General features: G+C 47.3%; 1 protein-coding gene across 1 annotated transcript in view; it reads left to right on the top strand.

The window, feature by feature from the left end:
* LOXHD1 (lipoxygenase homology PLAT domains 1) overlaps nt 1–10,732 on the top strand; it is a gene marked incomplete at its 5' end in the record, with an annotated part of 327,020 nt that extends 316,288 nt beyond the window's left edge. The window contains 3 exons of the mRNA XM_084628053.1: nt 831–969; nt 5,042–5,203; nt 10,171–10,732. Coding sequence (XP_084484179.1) covers nt 831–969; nt 5,042–5,203; nt 10,171–10,651 — 782 coding nt within the window. The 3' untranslated portion in view covers nt 10,652–10,732. The remainder of the gene's footprint in view (nt 1–830; nt 970–5,041; nt 5,204–10,170) is intronic.
* Between the last annotated feature and the right edge of the window lie 7,581 nt (nt 10,733–18,313).

Genomic DNA, 18,313 nt, shown 5'->3' with positions numbered 1-18,313 from the left:
CTTCCTGGTCCCAAGGTATAACCCCATGTGGAGCAACTTACAGCAGTTTAATTATGAGGTGGTCAAGGAATGGATAATTGTGAGAGGATTCCCACGGGAGAGAGAAGGTTGTACGTCATTTTGCCAGGCAGAGATGGAAGAGAGCACTCTTGGCTACAGCCACTGCCTGGGCATGTAGGAGCTGCCCACAGCCTAATACCCCGCCCCCGTATACGCACATATGAAGTGCACACCTGTTTCACAAATGGTGGTTGCACTCCCCCAGTGAGGGGTGTTCATATAAATTCTGCCAGCTCCTCAGCGGCTTCCACGACCCACCAACATGGTCTCAGTCTTGATGGAATTGCATCCAGTTAGCTCTCATCCAAGCCGCACTTTCATCTAGGCACAAGATTATTCATCCCCCTGCTCCGGCCAGGTGAGACATGTCATCAGCATACTGACTGTACTGCAGCCTCTGTCTCCTCACTAACCTTCCTAGTGGTCTCATAGCCAGGTTGCGCCAGAGAGGGAATAATATCAACCGCTGCAGCACACCTGCCATCAGGGCAGAGGGACAGCTGCTCACAACTGCCCTTTGAGTTCTCTGAAAGAGGAGAGCCACTCAAGAGTAGTCCCAGGCACTGCTGCTCATTGATCCACCGAAGCCTATTCTGTTTTCTGTTTATTCCTTCCCTGGGGTGAAATGTTGGCCCACAGGAGTCAATGGCAAAGTTTCCATTATCTGAAGGCCATAGTGACAGTCCAATAGACAAGTCTCTGTCTGGCCATTGTCATTGATTGCATCTGCTCTGGCTATTTAATTCTGTGCTTTAATTTTGCCTTGGAAGCCTATGAAATTGTCACAGTGACAAGTGACACAGAGGATGCAGAAACCAAGGAAAACATCTGGATCATCTTAGAAGGAAAGAAGGGACGCTCAAAAGAATTCCTTCTGGAAAACGCCTCCAAAAAAAGGAAATTCACAAGGTAGGTGAGATAGGCCTTGATGGGTGAACAGGAAGGGAATGTCACCAGCTGTGTCTCTCTTACAAAGGCCCCTCCTCCTTCCCTCTGGAGGATTCATGGAGCGGCATTAGGAGTGTCAGACCATTTCTTACTTTCCTTTCCGAAAGATACAATGGGCAGTAAAGTGGAAGAAAGTAGTAACATTTGTCTCGGGAGTCCAAGTTTAAGAATGAGCAGAAATGTCCATCTGGGGATTGGACTCATACATGTATGTTTGCACATGTCCTTCAAAACTTAAACAAGGGTCCTGATACTTCAGGGGTTTGCCAGATGAGCCTAAAGGGAACCCCAACAGGCTCAGCTGGGAGGAGCTGTGGAAGAACTCATTTGAGAGAGAATTGTTTTTAACGTCTGACAGAAGGTTGCTGTGGTGGAAGAGAGTAAAAATAATTCCAGGCTAAATGTTGTCAGTGCTGTTTAGATCTGACCTGACATTCCAAATCTTTGGTTTAGGAACAGAGGTGAAAGTAAGCCGGTTCGCTCCGGCAGCTGCTACCACAGCGGAGCCCCAGGCCCTTTAAAGCTCTGCCAGAGCCCAGAGCCCCGGGGCAGCGGTGGCAGCCGGGAGCCCCCAGGGCTCCTCAGTGATTTAAAGGGCCCGGGGCTCCAGCCGCTGCTACCACCCTGGCCCTTTAAATACCCGCCGGAGCCCCACCGCCTCTACCCCAGGGCTTTGGCAGCAGGGCTCCAGCGGGGATTTAAAGGGCTGGGGCAGTAGGGGTGGCTGGAGCTCTGGGACTCTTTAAATCCCCACCAGAGCCCCCCCCCCCCCCATCCCTACCCCAGGGCTCGGGCAGCAGTGCTCAGGTAGGGATTTAAAGGGCCCCGGAGCTCCAGCCCCCACTACCCTCCCGGGGCCCTTTAAATCCCTGCTTAAGCCCTGCTGCCGAAGCCCTGGGACGGGGGGCTGGGGGGGAAAGGGCCCCTCTGGAAATTTAAAGGGCTGGGGCGGTAGCGGCGGCTGGAGCCCCAATCCCTTTAAATCCCCACCTGAGCCCTGCTGCCCGAGCCCTGAGGTAGGGATGTGGGGGGCTCTGGCGGGGATTTAAAGAGCCCCAGAGCTCCAGCCACCCCTACTGCCCCGGCCCTTTAAATCCCTGCCGGAGCCCTGCTGCCAAAGCCCTGGGGTAGCGGCGGTGGGCTCCGGCGGGCATTTAAAGGGCCGGGATGGTAGTGGCGGCTGGAGCCCCGGGGCCCTTTAAATCCCCGACGGAGCCCGGCCACCACTACCCTAGGGCTCGGGCAGCAGGGCTCAGGCAGGGATTTAAAGGGCTCAGGGCTCCAGCAGCTGCTACCACAGCGGAGCCCCAGGCCCTTTAAAGCTCTGCCAGAGCCCAGAGCCCCGGGGTAGCAGTGGCAGACGGGAGCCCCCAGGGCTCCTCAGTGATTTAAAGGGCCCGGGGCTCCGCTCCGGTAGTGGCAGCTGGAGCTCTGGGCCCTTTAAATCACCCCCAAGCCCCGGGGCTCCCAGCCGCCTCTGCAGCTGGTAGCTCGGGGGTGATTTAAAGGGCCCTGGGCTCCCAGCCGCCACTGATTTAATTGGGGATCGGTCCTGCTTTGAGCAGGGGGTTGGACTAGATGACCTCCTAAGGTCCCTTCCAACCCTGATTCTATGATACTGCAGCTGGAGCCCTGGCCCTTTAAATCAAGATTTAAAGGGCCCGGGGATTTAAGGCCCTGCCTCTTCCGGTTGAGGCCACGCCCCCTGCTCAGGACTCCGGCGTACCGGTAAGTCCTCTAACTTACTTTTACCCCTGTTTAGGAATGAGAGATCTCTGCTTTAGGTCCTGGGTGCGAGAAAAGCAGAGAGAGAAATGATGAAAGAAAGCTTTATACCGCAGAGATGAATGGGCACTATTATGTGTAGTGTATAGGCTGGCTGGGGGCACCTTCATGTAGAGGAAATGAATGAGAGTCCCTCTTCCACATTTGAAATCTACACCTGAACACACTCAGAACTGGTCAAACCCCTCTAGTTTTTAGTGTGCATGAGATAGGTTTTGTGTTGTTTTTGTTTATGGATACTGTACACAGTATGCTGCCCGTAGACCACAAAGAATATGAGAGTAGCCAGTTTGTTGTGGAAGGAGGGAGTGTTTCTCTGTCAGGAACTCAAGAGAGTTCCTTCCAAGGCAGGCAAACTTTTAAGTAAATTGGACTCTAATATTAATGGCATCAATGTGTATATAGCTATTTTAAACATCAGTGACCCAACAGCAAACAGCCATGATACGAGGAAACCTCCATCTGTTAAACAGTGCCGTGCTCCTGGTATGAAGCGGTTTGGCACAGTTTGGGGAAGGATAGGATAGGACTGCAATAAAAAGAAACAACTATCTTAATTCACGGAATAAGCAGATTGTCTATGGAGGTCAGGAAGGAACCTCCTCTATTTACAAAGTTGGCCAGGGGTATAATGGGGCTAGGATTCCTTCCTCTGAAGTATCAAACATTGTTTACTGTTTGAGGCCGACAACTGGATGAACTACTAGTTAAGGCTACGTTTTAGTCAGGGGTATATAGTACAAGTCATGGACAGATCACGGTCAGTAAACAAAAAATCATGGCCCGTGACCTGTCCATGACTTGTACCATACACCCCTGACTAAATCTTGGGTGCTGGGGTGGCGCATGGCGTGTAGCCTGGGAATCTGCAGCTGCTGGGGAGAGGGACTGGTGGCACACAGCCCAGGACCCCTACTGCTGCTGCTGGGGATGGGGTGGCCCGAGACTGCCCCAGCAGCAGCCGGTGTAGCTGGCCCAGGGGCTGCCCGAGCTGCTCGGGCACCCGCGGCTGCAGAAGTCATGGAGGTCCTGGAAAGTCATGGAATCCATGGCTTCTGTAACCTCCATGACAGACTCCAATCCAGGGGTTCTCAACCTGTTTATAATAGCGGGCTGCATATGCGGCCCACAATGTATTACACAGACCACAGGTTGAGAACCACAGCACCCTCTCTCCTCCCCCCGCAAAACCCCACACAGTCGCCCATGTCCAGCACCCCCCCTACCCAGAGACGCCTCCACAGAGTGGGACCAGGCATGGAGCTCTGGGCACAGAACTGGACAGCTGGGACCCGGATCTGCCATGTTGGTCCAGGCAGCCAGACTGGGGATCCTGCAGCTTGGGGCTGGAACCCACCAGCCCGACCCACCACGCAGGGCCAGGCAGCCGGCAGCCAGACCCAAGTCACCGGGCCGGGAGCAGAGCCCCACCTAAAACCTGGGAGTGCAGCAGCATCCCTGCAAACTCCTAGTTTCCAGTGCCCAACCCCCTCACTGCCCAGAGCCCGCCCCCCCAAACCTGCCCAGAGACCCACTCTCCTGACCCCTGTTCCCCCTGCAGCACTCACCAGCCCCCTGCTGGTAGGAACACTCCTGCAGGCTGCCTTACGCCCTCTCCCCCTCAGCCAGCTCCGCCCTCTGCCAGACTAGAGCAACTTTTGAATTTTTGTTAGCACACAGCTGGGCCGCAGCTGTGTGCTAATTGGGCCGGGGTTGAGAACCACTGGTCTAATCCAATAAGTCAGCTACTAAAGATACACAGGATACACAACAGAAGACTTGGCCAAAGGTTTGACAGAGATACATTGTTCTTAAAAGTCCATCTTAAGAAAAGCTTAAAAGCAGGAGGGGTAGTTTGATTAGTGGTTTTAAAAGCAGCTATGATTAGTAGATGTACAACAGATACAATATCTGTCAAGAAAAAGAATGAATGCTTTAGGGGAAAATAAATCATTCTTTAGCTTTCCCTATAACAAGGCAAATTGATTTTGGATGTGAATTAGCTCAAACATACCCTGGAAGGTCCTAGTGGTAGTAATTTAAAGTGTCACCGTAACCAGGAAAAATACTGAATTTAAATACAGAAATTATACTTTGTGTTAAATAATTATGGGTTAAATTAAATGACTTTAAATGAAGGTTTGTTTTATATCTTTCATAGCCACGCGCAAATTACTTAATGCTAACATGACACAAGTCATTGCCAGTCTCCAGGATGTTAATTGAAACTCTTCTATGTTTCCTGCAGAGGAGCAACAGACAAATTTCTGTTTTCTTCAAAAAATGTTGGTGATATTGCAGCCATTTGTGTTGGTCACTGTCCAAAAGATGGAAGGAAGTCAACCACAAAAGCTGATGTGTACTGGTATGTCCGAGAGATAATCATAACAGAGATGGAACTTTGCAACAAGTAAGTTGCTTCCATCAAAACAGACATGCAGTATGCAATAAAGAACTCCAGGAGCTAAAGGCAGAATGGCCTGGGAGATTTAAATAGTATTGTAACCATATTTCTGAGGTTCTTCATAGTTAACCTTTCCTAGCCATACATGGTGAGCTTTAAAGATTCTTAGCATGTTTTAAAAACTAAGGGCAAGATATTTAAAACATTTAGGAGCTGCCGCAGACAAGTCTAATTTGCATGCATGGTTTCCATGTTTCTGGTGCAAAGTATTTGCATGTGCAGATGGATGCACAATCATAAAAATAATCAGCATGTATTTTGCAAAAAAAAAAACCCAAACCCAAACCCCTGCACTCCTAAACTTGTCGAAAATCTAGACCTAGTCATTTAGATTCTGTGGGCCACTTTTCAAAGATTGGCCTCTAAACTGCTTCTGTGAAAAGGACATTCAGGCATGTCAGTATTCAACATGGGAGAAACCTCAGATTTGACTCCCTTTGCATTGTGGGATGGTTCCGGTAGGAATCCTTGGATCCAAAAGCACCTCAGGCGTCATCTACAAAAGTATAACAAGGGAGACACACCTCTTCTGTGCGTCCTGCTGCTGTGTGCAGTACGGATAGACTTGCTTGGCAGGTCTTCTGTGGCTTGGCTCTCCAGCCAAGTCACTAAATCCAGATGAACACCTTCTGGGGTATATACCATCTGATAGATAAACAGCCCTTAGTAGGTGCCTTCCGCCCTCTCTTTGGGCTCCTAACTCAGTCCTGCCCGCTTTGTGGGGCTTACACCACTGTACTTCTAGCCAGTAGCAGAACACAGGCCCGCCCAATACTCCAGGTTCCAACACAGTGACCCTATGAACCGCCACAACATATTGCTCAATTTCAATTAGCTGCCACTTCTTTCCTTGGCCTTTTCCTACCTGTCCCCTTTTAGCTTCACCCTTATCTCAGGATTAAGGTGTTATGTCCTCACTCCCTACAAACCCAGCTAAGCAAATACAGCCAGTAACAGACTCTGGCTATCCTGTAAGCTCCTAAGGCCAGAGAGAAGCACCCCATCTTGCCCCCTCTAGTCCCAGCCAGGGACTGACCTATTTGCGTCCTGCAGTACCTTTTATCTGAGTCTGCTGGGCTCTGATTGGCTGCTTCCATGCAGCCTCGCTAGGCATATCAAGGATCCTCCCTCGCTGCTCCTTTCCTAGGGCAGGGTTATGGGGCCTCCAGGAGGGGGCCACAAAGGCCTAGTATGCCCTGTCACAAAAACCAAAAGATATTTTTATTCTCTGGTTTGGAGATGGTGGAAATTTTCAAGAGACTTCAAATCATCTTGGTAATCTCGTGTGATCGGCTAACCTCTCAGCACTTCAACTCCCTGGCCCCGTCAGCCTGAGCCCTTCATGTTCATGCAGCATTAACGAGCTGCTAGCATGGAGAATAGGCAGGAAAAGGAAAAGAATGGTCATCGGAAGAGCAAATACCTAATAGCTGTCAATCTTGGGCCAAAATAGCTAAGCAAGCACATCCAAACTATTAATGGATTCCTTTTCTTCTCTGCGATATTTCCACTACTGTTAAAGTACTTAACTTTAAGGGTTTCGTTCCTGCTGAGACAGTTTAGTGTTTAAAAAGAAATCCTTGACATGAGATTTTGATGTTAAGTGTCTCTTCCAGCAAATTAATCAACGGCTAAATCAAATCAGCCTGTAGAAGGGCCATGTTAATATTTGCAGAATGAAAACTCAGTCAGTCATATTCTTATCTCGCAATCAAGGGAAACCTGCAGCTCTTAACGCCCGACCCTGCAATCACAGCCACATGCTTGAGGCTATTGTGCATCGGAAGAGCCTCACTGAAACCAGTGTGGCCCCACAGGGGGGCAGAGGTCTTTTTAAGGCACAATTCTAGTCTTTTATTTAAAATGACATAGTAGAGCAACAAGATTCTGCAGTAAATTGCAGCCTGTCACAGCCCATTCTGCCCAGATCCCTGCCTTCTTGCATGTTCTCCATAACCACAGCCCTATCTAGCCACAGCTGCTCCACATTGCTGGATCAAGCCTTCAGCATTGCCTATCCCACAGGTTCAAAAATGATGAGTGGAGGACCCCCATTTCCCCTCCACCCTCCCCAAAAAAGAACCCAGACAAATTTAAAAGATTGACTTAACAGTCATGATTTTATTTTAAATTCTACATTTCGGTTCTTTTCCTTTGCCTTTTGGTTTTAGAGCCATTGGGATACAATTGGGTCATGTTTTCAAGCTTTTCTCTGCAACTTTGAGGGGTAGAAATTTACAAGAAAGAAAGAAAGCTGAGATTCTCACCTAATGAGACAATTCCCCAAGCCGAGGTTTTAAGGAAAACTCAGAATATCACAAAATTCACAATAAAAATCCCAAGAGCTGGCTACTCTGCAGTTGTGAGAGAGTTAAAAAAGCTCTCACTGGGAAGTACGTTCCCACCCCTGAATAAGGGCTTCAGGATTTATTCTCATCAGACCCTCCCAGGTACAAAACTCCTTTCCAAACATGGGCAGATATTTCTGTGGTTTCAGATGCATTAGAAATGTTGTAAGACATTAAGAAATATGGTAACACTATGGTGCTGAAGCAGCCCTTTCTTCAGGTCTTAATTTTACTGGTGCATAATACAATCCAGCTGAATTCCTTGAGGGAGTGCCTACTGCCGTTTGGACAGGAGAGGGAGGAAACTCAGGTGGAAATGACTTGCATCATTGCAAATAAAATACCTCATTAAAAGCCCAGTGTCCAAACCTCTGGCTGATTACCAGACACACAGTGATTTATGAGTATGTTATGTGCTTCCTCTACATCGCCAGGGGCATTCCAGTGGAGTGAAGGGTTTTCAGCATCTGGTACATATTTCAGTGCTTGCTGCTTCCTTTGTCTGCTCAGGATGAGCTAAGAGTTATAAACGAGGAGAGAGGGGACACACATATTTCCTACCCCAGACTTTAATATTCCCTCTTTTCCTGTTCTCCCTCACCTCTGGCCCCTTCCTTGTCATTCCATTGATGGTGGTAATTGTTGACCTTTACCTTGATTTGTGAGAGCATAGATGATGCACCTAACTTTGAAAACTTGCCCCTACGTTTGTTTGTTTGTTTTAAATCCAAAAGCCTGCCTGCCCTGCTGGGCTCTCCGATAGTAGCCATTTATGATATTATTTTTATAGCTCTGTAAGTGTACATGACACTTGACAGGCAAATAAGATGACAAGGGCACCACATTCAATTCTGGCATAAGTTGAGTGACTTCAGTTATCTAGGGACATGTTGGATTCGCCATCACTCAAAGTCTTTACAGCAAGACTGGATGCCCTTTTAAAAGCAATGCTCCAGCTCAAATAAAAGTTATGGGCTTGATGCAGGATTTGCTGTGTGAGGTTCTGTAGCCTCTGTGATGCAGGAAGCCAGACATGATGATCATAATAATCCCTTTGGCCTGAAAATCTATGAAAGTGGGACTTGAAAGTGACTTCAACAGACACTGCACCTGCTGGCACTGGAGCAGAATTTGGCTGAAGGACCCTGCCTGAAAGATATTTTTAAGCTGGTCTAGGCATAGGGAGCAGCATGGTCTGTTGTTTTTGATCTTCACCCCTAATGCCTAACTAAATGTGCTAGCATGACACGCCTGTCATTACACAACTCCCCCACTAATCTTCCCCTCGGCTCTGCAGTGGTACTTGGCCTAGCAGAGGGCAGCACTAAACCTGCAACATGGCGGCCTCAAAACAGGTTTTCAACCAGTGATCCGAGGAGGGGCTGTTCAGCTAGAAAGCCCCTTCCCCTTGCCACATTGCATGTACAAGATGGCAAATCTCAAGGTGCAGTTTAGGAAGAGTGAAGTCATTTAAACTAGCTGCTTGAAAGCATGGGATTTGAACACTCGTTCTACCAGGGTTGCCGCTCACACCTACAGCTACAACAGCCTTCAGAATAAGTCCATGATATCCATCAAACGTGGGTGGTAGGCAAAGCTTCCTCTTGGGGAGGCTAGCCCCCTGCCCACCTCTTCCAGCTGAGGACCCGCCTCCTCTGGCCGAAGCCCCGCCCCCACTCTCTGCTGTCAGCCAACCCCCATTGGCCCTGGCTGAAGCACCGAGCCTGGAGCCCCTCCCCTGTTCTGCCCCTTCCGCCCGTGACCCCGCCCATGGCTCCACCCTCTCCCACCGCCCCCCCCACTCCTCACCCATCCCTGAGACTGGAAAAGCTCTGTGCCCCCCGCCTCAGCTCCAGAGTCGCAGCGGGGAGCTCCTCCAGCCCTGGGGCCATGGTGGGAGGAGACTTTTTGGGGGGGGTCCCAAATCCACCACTGCCCCTCTCCCTTGGTGGCTGGAGGGTTGGGGGGAAGGCTCAGCCTCCATTATGCACCACCTACGCCAAAAAATCCAGTAAAAGCACAAGTAAAAGGAGCTGCCTCCACTGTGATTAGGCCAGGGCTGTCTGAGGGCAAGAGGGCAGTGGAAATTGTTACGGTTTGGGGAAAATCAGCTGCCACAGGACTTTTGAACTTCAGAAAAAGTTTAAGGGTTCATACACATACTGCGTAACTCAAGCCAGCTGTTTCAGCTCGGCGTGTTCAAAGTTGAGTGTATTACCCTGGGTAATGCTGAAATGTAGAAGAACTGGAAGGTTGAAGGGCTGAGCTGACTTTCTCTGACTGAAATTTGTATTTCCAGGGAGGCTACATATTTCAAACTTGCAAAATAATTGGCTATGTCCTTTAGAGAGTTTCCTGTAGCACACCGAGCAGTGCTGTTTTTTTAAAATCCTAGTATCTTCAGTTCAAGTCCCAAGCAAGGATATGTCCCTCTCATTCTAAATACAAGGTTGAAACATTAGTAGTAGGTGAATTTCTAAATCACCTGTCCCCATTATACCTGGGCATTCATAATGCAAAGCAAAAGGCCATATTATTAACACACTGTTAACTTTCCTTTGGCAGATATTTTTTCAAGTGCAATGCAAAAATTCCACTGAGGAACAAGAGGGGTGACTACAAAGTCTTTGAGTGTGTCAAGGTCATAGAAAGTTTTGCCAGCAAAGCCCGGAGCTTGGTGCCAGTCAAATATGAGGTCATTGTGGTTACAGGGTCTGAAAAAGGAGCTGGGACCGATGCCAATGTCTTTATCACCATCTTTGGAATAAATGGAGATTCGGGCAAGCGTGCTCTCAAGCAGAAGTTCCGGAACCTCTTTGAACGGGGCAAAACCAATAGGTTTTTCCTGGAAACCCTGGAGTTGGGGGAGTTGAAAAAAGTCCGGATTGAACATGACAACAGTGGCATAGCAACCAGCTGGTTAGTGGAGAGGGTGGAGATCACCAATTCAGCTACTGGAGTGACCACGATTTTCCCTTGTGGGAAGTGGCTGGACCGGAATAGAGGAGATGGTTTGACCTGGAGGGAATTATTTCCAAGATATTAACAGGGATTCATCTGCAGCCTTTAAAAAGAGCTGCAATGAAGATATTTATATTCACTGCAGAAGGGTTTTTTCTTACTGACTTCTTACACCGTTTTGTATCATGTTTTTCTTTTTAAAATATTGTATTTTATATTGAAACGATTTTAGTAGGAATATATACTCCCTGGATTAACATTTTATAAAAAGAATCATACTTTTTAAATGTGTATATAAAAATGTGAATGGCAAAATTTTTCTGGTCCACTGATTATCCATATCAAATCCGCTTCATTTACAGCTCAAAGGGTGTGGTTTTATGTGCCCAACTACCAAGGCTGGAAACGCCAACAGAGAACGGATGATCAGGCCGGCTCCTCTTTTAAACGACAAGAGGCTGCAATAACAATTAAGCTGACATAGTCAAGGGGGTTGGTTATAACAGTCCCAGTTTTGACCTACATCTAGTAAACGTCTCTATATTCGAGTGTGTATATTTGTTTTTGTGTACACGTGCAATGAAGAGTTGAAAGCAACAACCCAGATAAGATTTTCTGAACAAGAGTTTCAGCAAGAAAGTGAATCATCTAGGCCAGGTCTCTGCTGGTGTGAATTGGCCTAGCTCCTTTGATTTCAATGGACCGACCCCAGTTTACCGCGCCTGAGGATCGGCCCCAGTGCACAGGTGTTAAGCAGCTCCAAGATCATAGCTATGAACTGAACAACATAATGATTTTGTGCTATTCAGCTGAATACATTAACAAAACACTTACCAATAATCAATTCTGCTTTAGGGAAGCAGCAAAGAGCACATGTTCAAAGCTATCTCAGCATCGTTCTGCGCTGTGTGGCATGCATAGCAATCACTTGTAAAGGCAGCTGCCATTGATTTTATGGGGGTGTTTTAAGTATTGCAATTTCGACTTTTCAAAAAAGGATAGTTTCATGGGCAGAGTCAAAACTGAGACACCAGCACATGAGCTTCCCAATCCCTAATACCCTTTAATTCACCTATTTGGCTGGATTATATTAGATTTCCTAGCAAATACTTCTGTACTTAAAACAAAAAGAACATTTCTAAAAAAAATCTTTGGGACCCCATCGACCAACCTAGGAGAGTGCATACTATCGCCATTGAACTCCATGGCAAAACTCTCCTTGACGTCATTGAAGCCAGGATTCCACCCCCGGGTATGTCCTGGTCTCCTGGTTCTACCATTGTTTGGGGCAAGTGGGGGAAGAACAGTTTGCCCAGCTGAGGAAGGGGAGAATCAGACTCCAAAAACCTGCAGATCTTGAGCAGGTGCCATACAGTCTGCTCTGCTCCATACACTGCTTCCTGGCCACCCTCCGTCCCAATAGTTGTGTTCCCATAGGCATCTCTGCCAGCAGGTGCCTCTTCATTCCCCACTCAGGACAGGGGTTCCCAATCTGAGCAGGGGCTAACTGCACACATTAATCCTGATTTGGCCATCAGTGAGTTACACAAGCTGCCAACCCCTTGTGTAGTCAGAAACCTGCAGAGCACCAAAGTGGGGTTTTCAGTGGGGAAGGGGAGGGGATCTTACAGATGCAGCAATCCCTAGCATCCCAGCCAGGATCACAAGGGCTTCAGCACTTCCCCACCAATCTGCTAGCTAGGCAAAGCTACCCCTATGAAACATCTTCCTACCCTTTCCAGCCGAAGATTGGCTGTAGTCTCAGTTGTTTCTTTACCAAGGAGTCTGCTCTCAGATCCACCCTGCAGCCTTGTAGTCCCATACTCTGCTCTACCTACCTGCAGGGCCCTGGGGGTTTAAAGGGCGATTAGCTGTAAATACAGGGGTTAACGAGTGAATCTCATTTTGGGACAGGGAGCCATGTGGATTTGCATCGAATTGCTGATGACTGGTGCTGTTAATCACAGCCAGGGTCCAACAGCTCTTCAGATTCAATGAGCTAGGTCATTTTCCCAGCTCCCCCCACCCCCATTTCACTTTTGTTTACCACACCAGAGGCAGGATACATGATCCTGAGCAGCCTCATTACACGGCTTGTATCTCTGTAGATAGTTTAGGTACAATCTGAGAACCTCACAACAGCCCTGGGAGGTCTGGAAATACTGTTTCCCCATTTTACAAACGGGGAACTGAGGCACAGAGAAGCTAAGGCCCAGCTCCACAAATGTATTTAGGCTCTTAAGTGACTTTCCCAAACAGGGAATCCATGATCAAGCAGGGACCTGACACCATGTCTCCTACAGCCAAGGCCAGTCCCTTAAGCACTGGCCCATCCTTCCTCTCGTATGCAGTAGCTGTAGTAAAGTCGGTACCACATGGGCCAGCTTATCTGAGCCTACTAAATGGTATGTTTTGGTATCGGTGAGGCATTTTTCTTCTACTATTCGGGAATCCATGCTAAGGAGTGGCACCGTACCTTTGCAAGCTACTCTTCCCTGGGCAAATTTCACACTACAGGGGTCCTACATCATGATCTTCTTCTGTAGACGCCAGCCAATGTACCTCATAGAGCTTGTCTACACTACCGTGTGGGGTCGATGTAAGATACGCAACTTCAGCTATGTGATTAGCGTAGCTGAAGTTGACGTATTTAGATCTACTTACCACGGTGTCTTCACTGCGGTGAGTCGACAGCTGACAATCTCCTGTCGACTCTGCTTGTGCCCCTTGTTCTGGTGGAGTACCAGAATTGAGGAGAGCGTGCTCAGCGGGCGATCAATCGCGTCTAGTATAGACACGATAAATCGACACCCGCCCCGCTGGATCTATCGCTGCCCGCCGATCCAGCTGGTAGTGTGGACAAGCCCTTAGAGTGCATTCAGCCCTGTGTCGTCAGTTAACAGATAATCATAGAATCATAGACTTTACGATCAGAAGGGACCATTATGATCATCTAGTCTGACCTCCTACACAGCACAGGCCAAAGAATCTCACCCACCCATTCCTGTAACAAACCTCTAACCTATGTCTGAACTATTGAAGTCCTCAAATTGTGGTTTAAAGACTTTGAGGTGCAGAGAATCCTCCAGCAAGTGACCCCCATTCCCTATGCTGCAGAGGAAGAACCTCCCCCCGCCCCCCCAGGGCCTCTGCCAATCTGCCCTGGAGGAAAATTCCTTCCTGACCCCAAATATGGCAATCAGCTAAACCCTGAGCATGACTCACCAGCCAGACACCCAGGAAAGAATTCTCTGTAGTAACTCAGATCCCACCCCATTTAACATCCCATCACAGGCCATTGGGCATAGCTACTGCTAATAGTTGAAGATCAATTAATTGCCAAAATTAGGCTAGTCCCTCATATCAGCCCTTCTATAAGCTTAGTCTTGAAGCCAGCTATGTCTTTTGCCCCCACTGCGTCCCTTGAAGGCTTCCCTTCTCTTGGAAGGCTGTTCCAGAACTTCACTCCTCTGATGGTTAGGGTTAAATGGCTTAAATCAATTCATTTTCCAAACCTTTCTGGTAAATGGTGATTTTTGGAGAACAGTGAGTTACTGAAATCTACCTAATAATCAACTGCATACGTGATCAAGTACTCACTGATGTGAATAATAACAGTGACTGACTCTCAGACTCTGCCTATAACTGTCGTTATTCCCTCCAGCTACAGGCCTGAGGCTACAAAGTGCTGAGTTTTCAAATCGATGGGAGTTGAGAGCTCGCTGGAGGATCAGACCCTACAATGGAAATAGCTAGGGCCAGCATCTGTGCGAATGAACACCCTGCATGCTTCACTGGCACTGCTATGCCTAGTTAGGAGCCGAGCCTAGGGACCTCCTGATTTTATAATGCAAGCCACTGGTATCACAGCATGTTTAACCAAATCCGTACAGTAGATTATACTGTGAAACAATGGGCAGCGTTGAGGAAGTTTGTCCTGCTGCTGCCAGCTGTGTCGCAGCTCTCTGGGGAATCGGGCATCCGTCACCATGGGCAAGCTGTCGTTCTTGTAAAAGGTTTCATCCTAAGCATGCATTCAAAACTAGCCTGTAGTGGCTGGAGCCTCGGCATGTTCATTTGAAGGGCTTGACTGCCTGATCAGCTCCTCCAGGGGCTAAGGAGCGTGCTTTATTCCCCGCCCCGCCCCATAGTACCACTAGTATGTTATTTATAGATGCTCTGGACTACCAGAGCCCCGCCGCCCATGGAGTTATTATCCAAATTATGACGCATGGAATTCTGTGACAGCGGAAGTGCAGGTGGTCAGACTCGATGATCACTGTGGTCCCTTCTGACCTTAAAAAATCTATGAATTAAAATCTATGAGGTTAGCTTCAAGTGAGATCAGAGCTAGGCTATTGGGCTAGTCCCTGTACAAACACATTGTGAGAGATAATCTTTCCCCCCAAGAGTTTACAGTCTAAACATGCAGAGGTTGGGAGAAAAGAGGTGGTGTTATCCCCATTTTAAAAATGGAGAATTGAGGGCCAGAGAGATTTAAGTGACTTGCCTCAGGTCACCCCACAAATCTGTGGCAGAGTTCAATCTAACTCTCCTGAGTTCTACGTCAGCGCTTTAACTGCAGTAGGGGGGCGTATGAACTAGCAAATGAGATCTTCCATGAAGTTGCCTTGAGCTATTCTCTGAAGTAGAAGGTGGCTATTTTTCTACTATCTGCCTTTTAATTTTAAAAAGTTTCTTTCCCCCTTGAAGTAAACAACCACTGTGCATAACTTTTAAAAAAGCCACTTTGTGTTATAGCAGTACGAGTGATCCCATTGTGTTATAGCAGACGTGCCATGCTAAAACGCAGTTCTCGGGGGTTTTTATTTTAGCCCCAAGTTCCTTGGTGAAAGTGACACTTCGGGAATTTCAGTATTTTCGTTCACTCTACGCTTTTATTTTTGCGATAGAACATACATGATCATCTTCTTATGCTTCAGGTGGTAACCGACAAAAAACATTATTTATTTAAGTCTGATCAGTCCATAAGGTTGGTTTCTGGTGCTGAGTAAGTGACAAGCAGATTTGCTTTTTTAAATAAAGATCAGTTTTTAAAACATAAATCAAGCAACTTTCAGGCTAAGAAACATTTGATGTCTGTGCCACTGTTTTTAATTTGGCCCAGGCTGACAGTTGCTGCAAGTCATGGCAGGCAGACAGCCGTCTGAGGGCCTATGGCCAGTCAGTTGGTGGTTCCAGGCCAGTATTGAGTGATCAAGTAGCCATGTCACCAAAGGACACACACATGACAAGCCCGAACTGGCCTCCTCATAGAACAAAAGGAGGTCAAGTGGTTCAGGCACTAGACTAGGACTCAGAAAACCTGGGTCCATTCTCAGCGCCACCACAGATGGCCTGTGTTGACCTTGAGAAAGTCACTTAATTCCCAGATCCTCAGCTTCCCACCTGTAGCATGTTCCATATACTTCCCTCCCTCAAAGGGTGTTTTGTGAGGACAAGCTATACCTATCTGGGGGGAGCTCCCATGGTATAGGCATGTGGCAATATAGAAGTGCCTAGATGGCCTAAATGGGTGCCCATACTGTGAAAAGTATGACATTTTGTATGATGACCACATTGCTTCCAAAGATAAATATGGCCGTTGGTCTTTTAGCACAACTTTGCCATTGTTTTAATGAACACCAGAAATGATCCATACAGTCCAGTGGAGAGGGACCAGCAGCCTCTGCTTCAGAGGACGGTACAAAAAACCACAGTTCCCCCCCACCCCCCAAAAAAACCTCCATAATGGACAATAGTGGCCTAAGCCACCTATAACTGTGGCCATTAACCAAAATGGTGACATTTAGTCCTGGATCAAATTAGCCAATTCTCATGCTCTCCATTGTTACTTTGCAACAGATCTACTTATGCTGCAAGTGAAAGTGACTTTTGTTTTTTGCATCTTTACTGTAATGACTATAAACTCCAAGAGCAGAGGATGTGGCCTATACCCTCAGACACCAGAGTATGACCCAACCTCTAATTAATTAGGGGTAGAAAGATTATTTTTTATTTTTTAAATCAAGATCAGTTTTTAAAAACCTGGTGGGTGGTTTATCCCATAACTGCCACTGCAGGGTTTATGGCATCGTCTTTTAAAGAATCTACTACCGGCCACTCTCAGAGACTGGAGTCTAGTTGGATCCATGGAAATCCCAATGCATAAGAGTTGCTGGTTGGGAATGAGGTACATCAATCTATATAGGGAAATTGGCACATCACCCTTCCTTCCATCCCTCCCCCCCATTATGCTGGCTCTAGTCAATGCCATATTCCCCCTGCGCTTATACACACTCCAACTTCGGAAAGAAAAATGGCTTCTTAGTTCACTGAGCTCAATCACATCAGCTACATCAACAAGGCTTACGTTGCCAAGTTACTGCATAGTTCCAAAATGAGAGCCGCAATCCCTTACTGTTGACACAGAACACACCTGCTGCTGCGGACAGAAGTAATCACTTGCAGGTTTTTATCTATTCTAAAGGCAGTCTAATAGCTGCTGGAAACGCCAGGCAAAATTTTGCTAATAAGGAACCAATGGGGAGTATGTTAATACCAAGGGTCACTGATCTTGCTGTGACCATGGAGGATAATCTTGGAGGGGGGAGGAGGGAAAGCCTTAAAACTTACCCCTTGTTTTCTATAAAACTAAACACTATCCCATCTCAGGGGAGCTGTTCATTTGCTCCAACAGCTAATGCTATGAAAGTAACGAGGTTCAATGGAATTTTCCCAGTGTAGGGATTTGCATTATGTGGCTAAAATGAATACATTCTTCGCAACGCTGAGAACCTGTGGGAACAGATCCTCAGCTGGCCTAAATTGTCAAAGCGCCATTGACTTCAAAAGCGCTGGAACAATTTACACCAGCGGAGGATCTGCCTGCTGGGCCTGTAAATTGGTCAGCTGGGCAACTCCTCTTCACTGCTCTTTTGCCATTTTGCTTTCTAATGATTTGATCCTTAATGAGGGACGGGCGCATTTTATTGTATTTCTTTTTCTTGTTTGGACTCTGACACGTTGAAAATTGCAACCACCACTCTAAAGGCAGACAACAATGTGGCAAATGTTCCTGCATCGAGCTATATTTTGTAATGACAAGATTCTCCTATTCTTCTTCCTTGTCAGCCTGGTACTCAGTGCAACTAGTGAGCCTTTGGTGAAAGGTGCTGTTTGGTGAAAGGTGAGTTGCCAAACGTTCTGTGGACATGAAAAAGAAATTAGCCTGAAACCTGTTGTAACTGACAGGTTCATTACACTCCTTTGCAACTTAGTTTATCCGCTGTAATACTTAGACTAGGTGATCATAATTATCCTTTCTAGACTTAAAAACCTATGGAAGTGGGTGCAAAATGCCGCCCTTTTCATTTGGTAGCATTCATACCCATGCTGGATTGGCATAAGTGAAAAAAGAGGTGGACCAGCAGGTCCCTATCGTCCCAATAAAGGTGTCCATACAGGGCTCTTTAATCTGCAGGAAGATGTTAAAAAGACATAAAAGAACCAAATTCATTTTGATACCAACCCAAAAGGTTTGGCGGCTCAAAATTACAATGTAGGGGGGCCAGATACTATTCAGCATGAGTAAGTGTTACTCGACAAATAGGCCGTCGTGGAGGCTACTGGTGGAGTCAAGATGCTACTACAGGTGAATAAGGGTATTGGAATTTGGCCCTATCTGCACTAACCTAATGGGCAGAAGCATTTTTTCCCCCACACCACTTGCTTGTTACTATTTGCT

The sequence above is a fragment of the Lepidochelys olivacea genome (assembly GCF_965140295.1).
Source record: "Lepidochelys olivacea isolate rLepOli2 genome assembly, chromosome: 5".
NCBI lineage: Eukaryota > Metazoa > Chordata > Testudines > Cheloniidae > Lepidochelys > Lepidochelys olivacea.
Note: the sequence above shows the minus strand (reverse complement) of the source record. Positions and strands in the feature narration are given on the sequence as shown.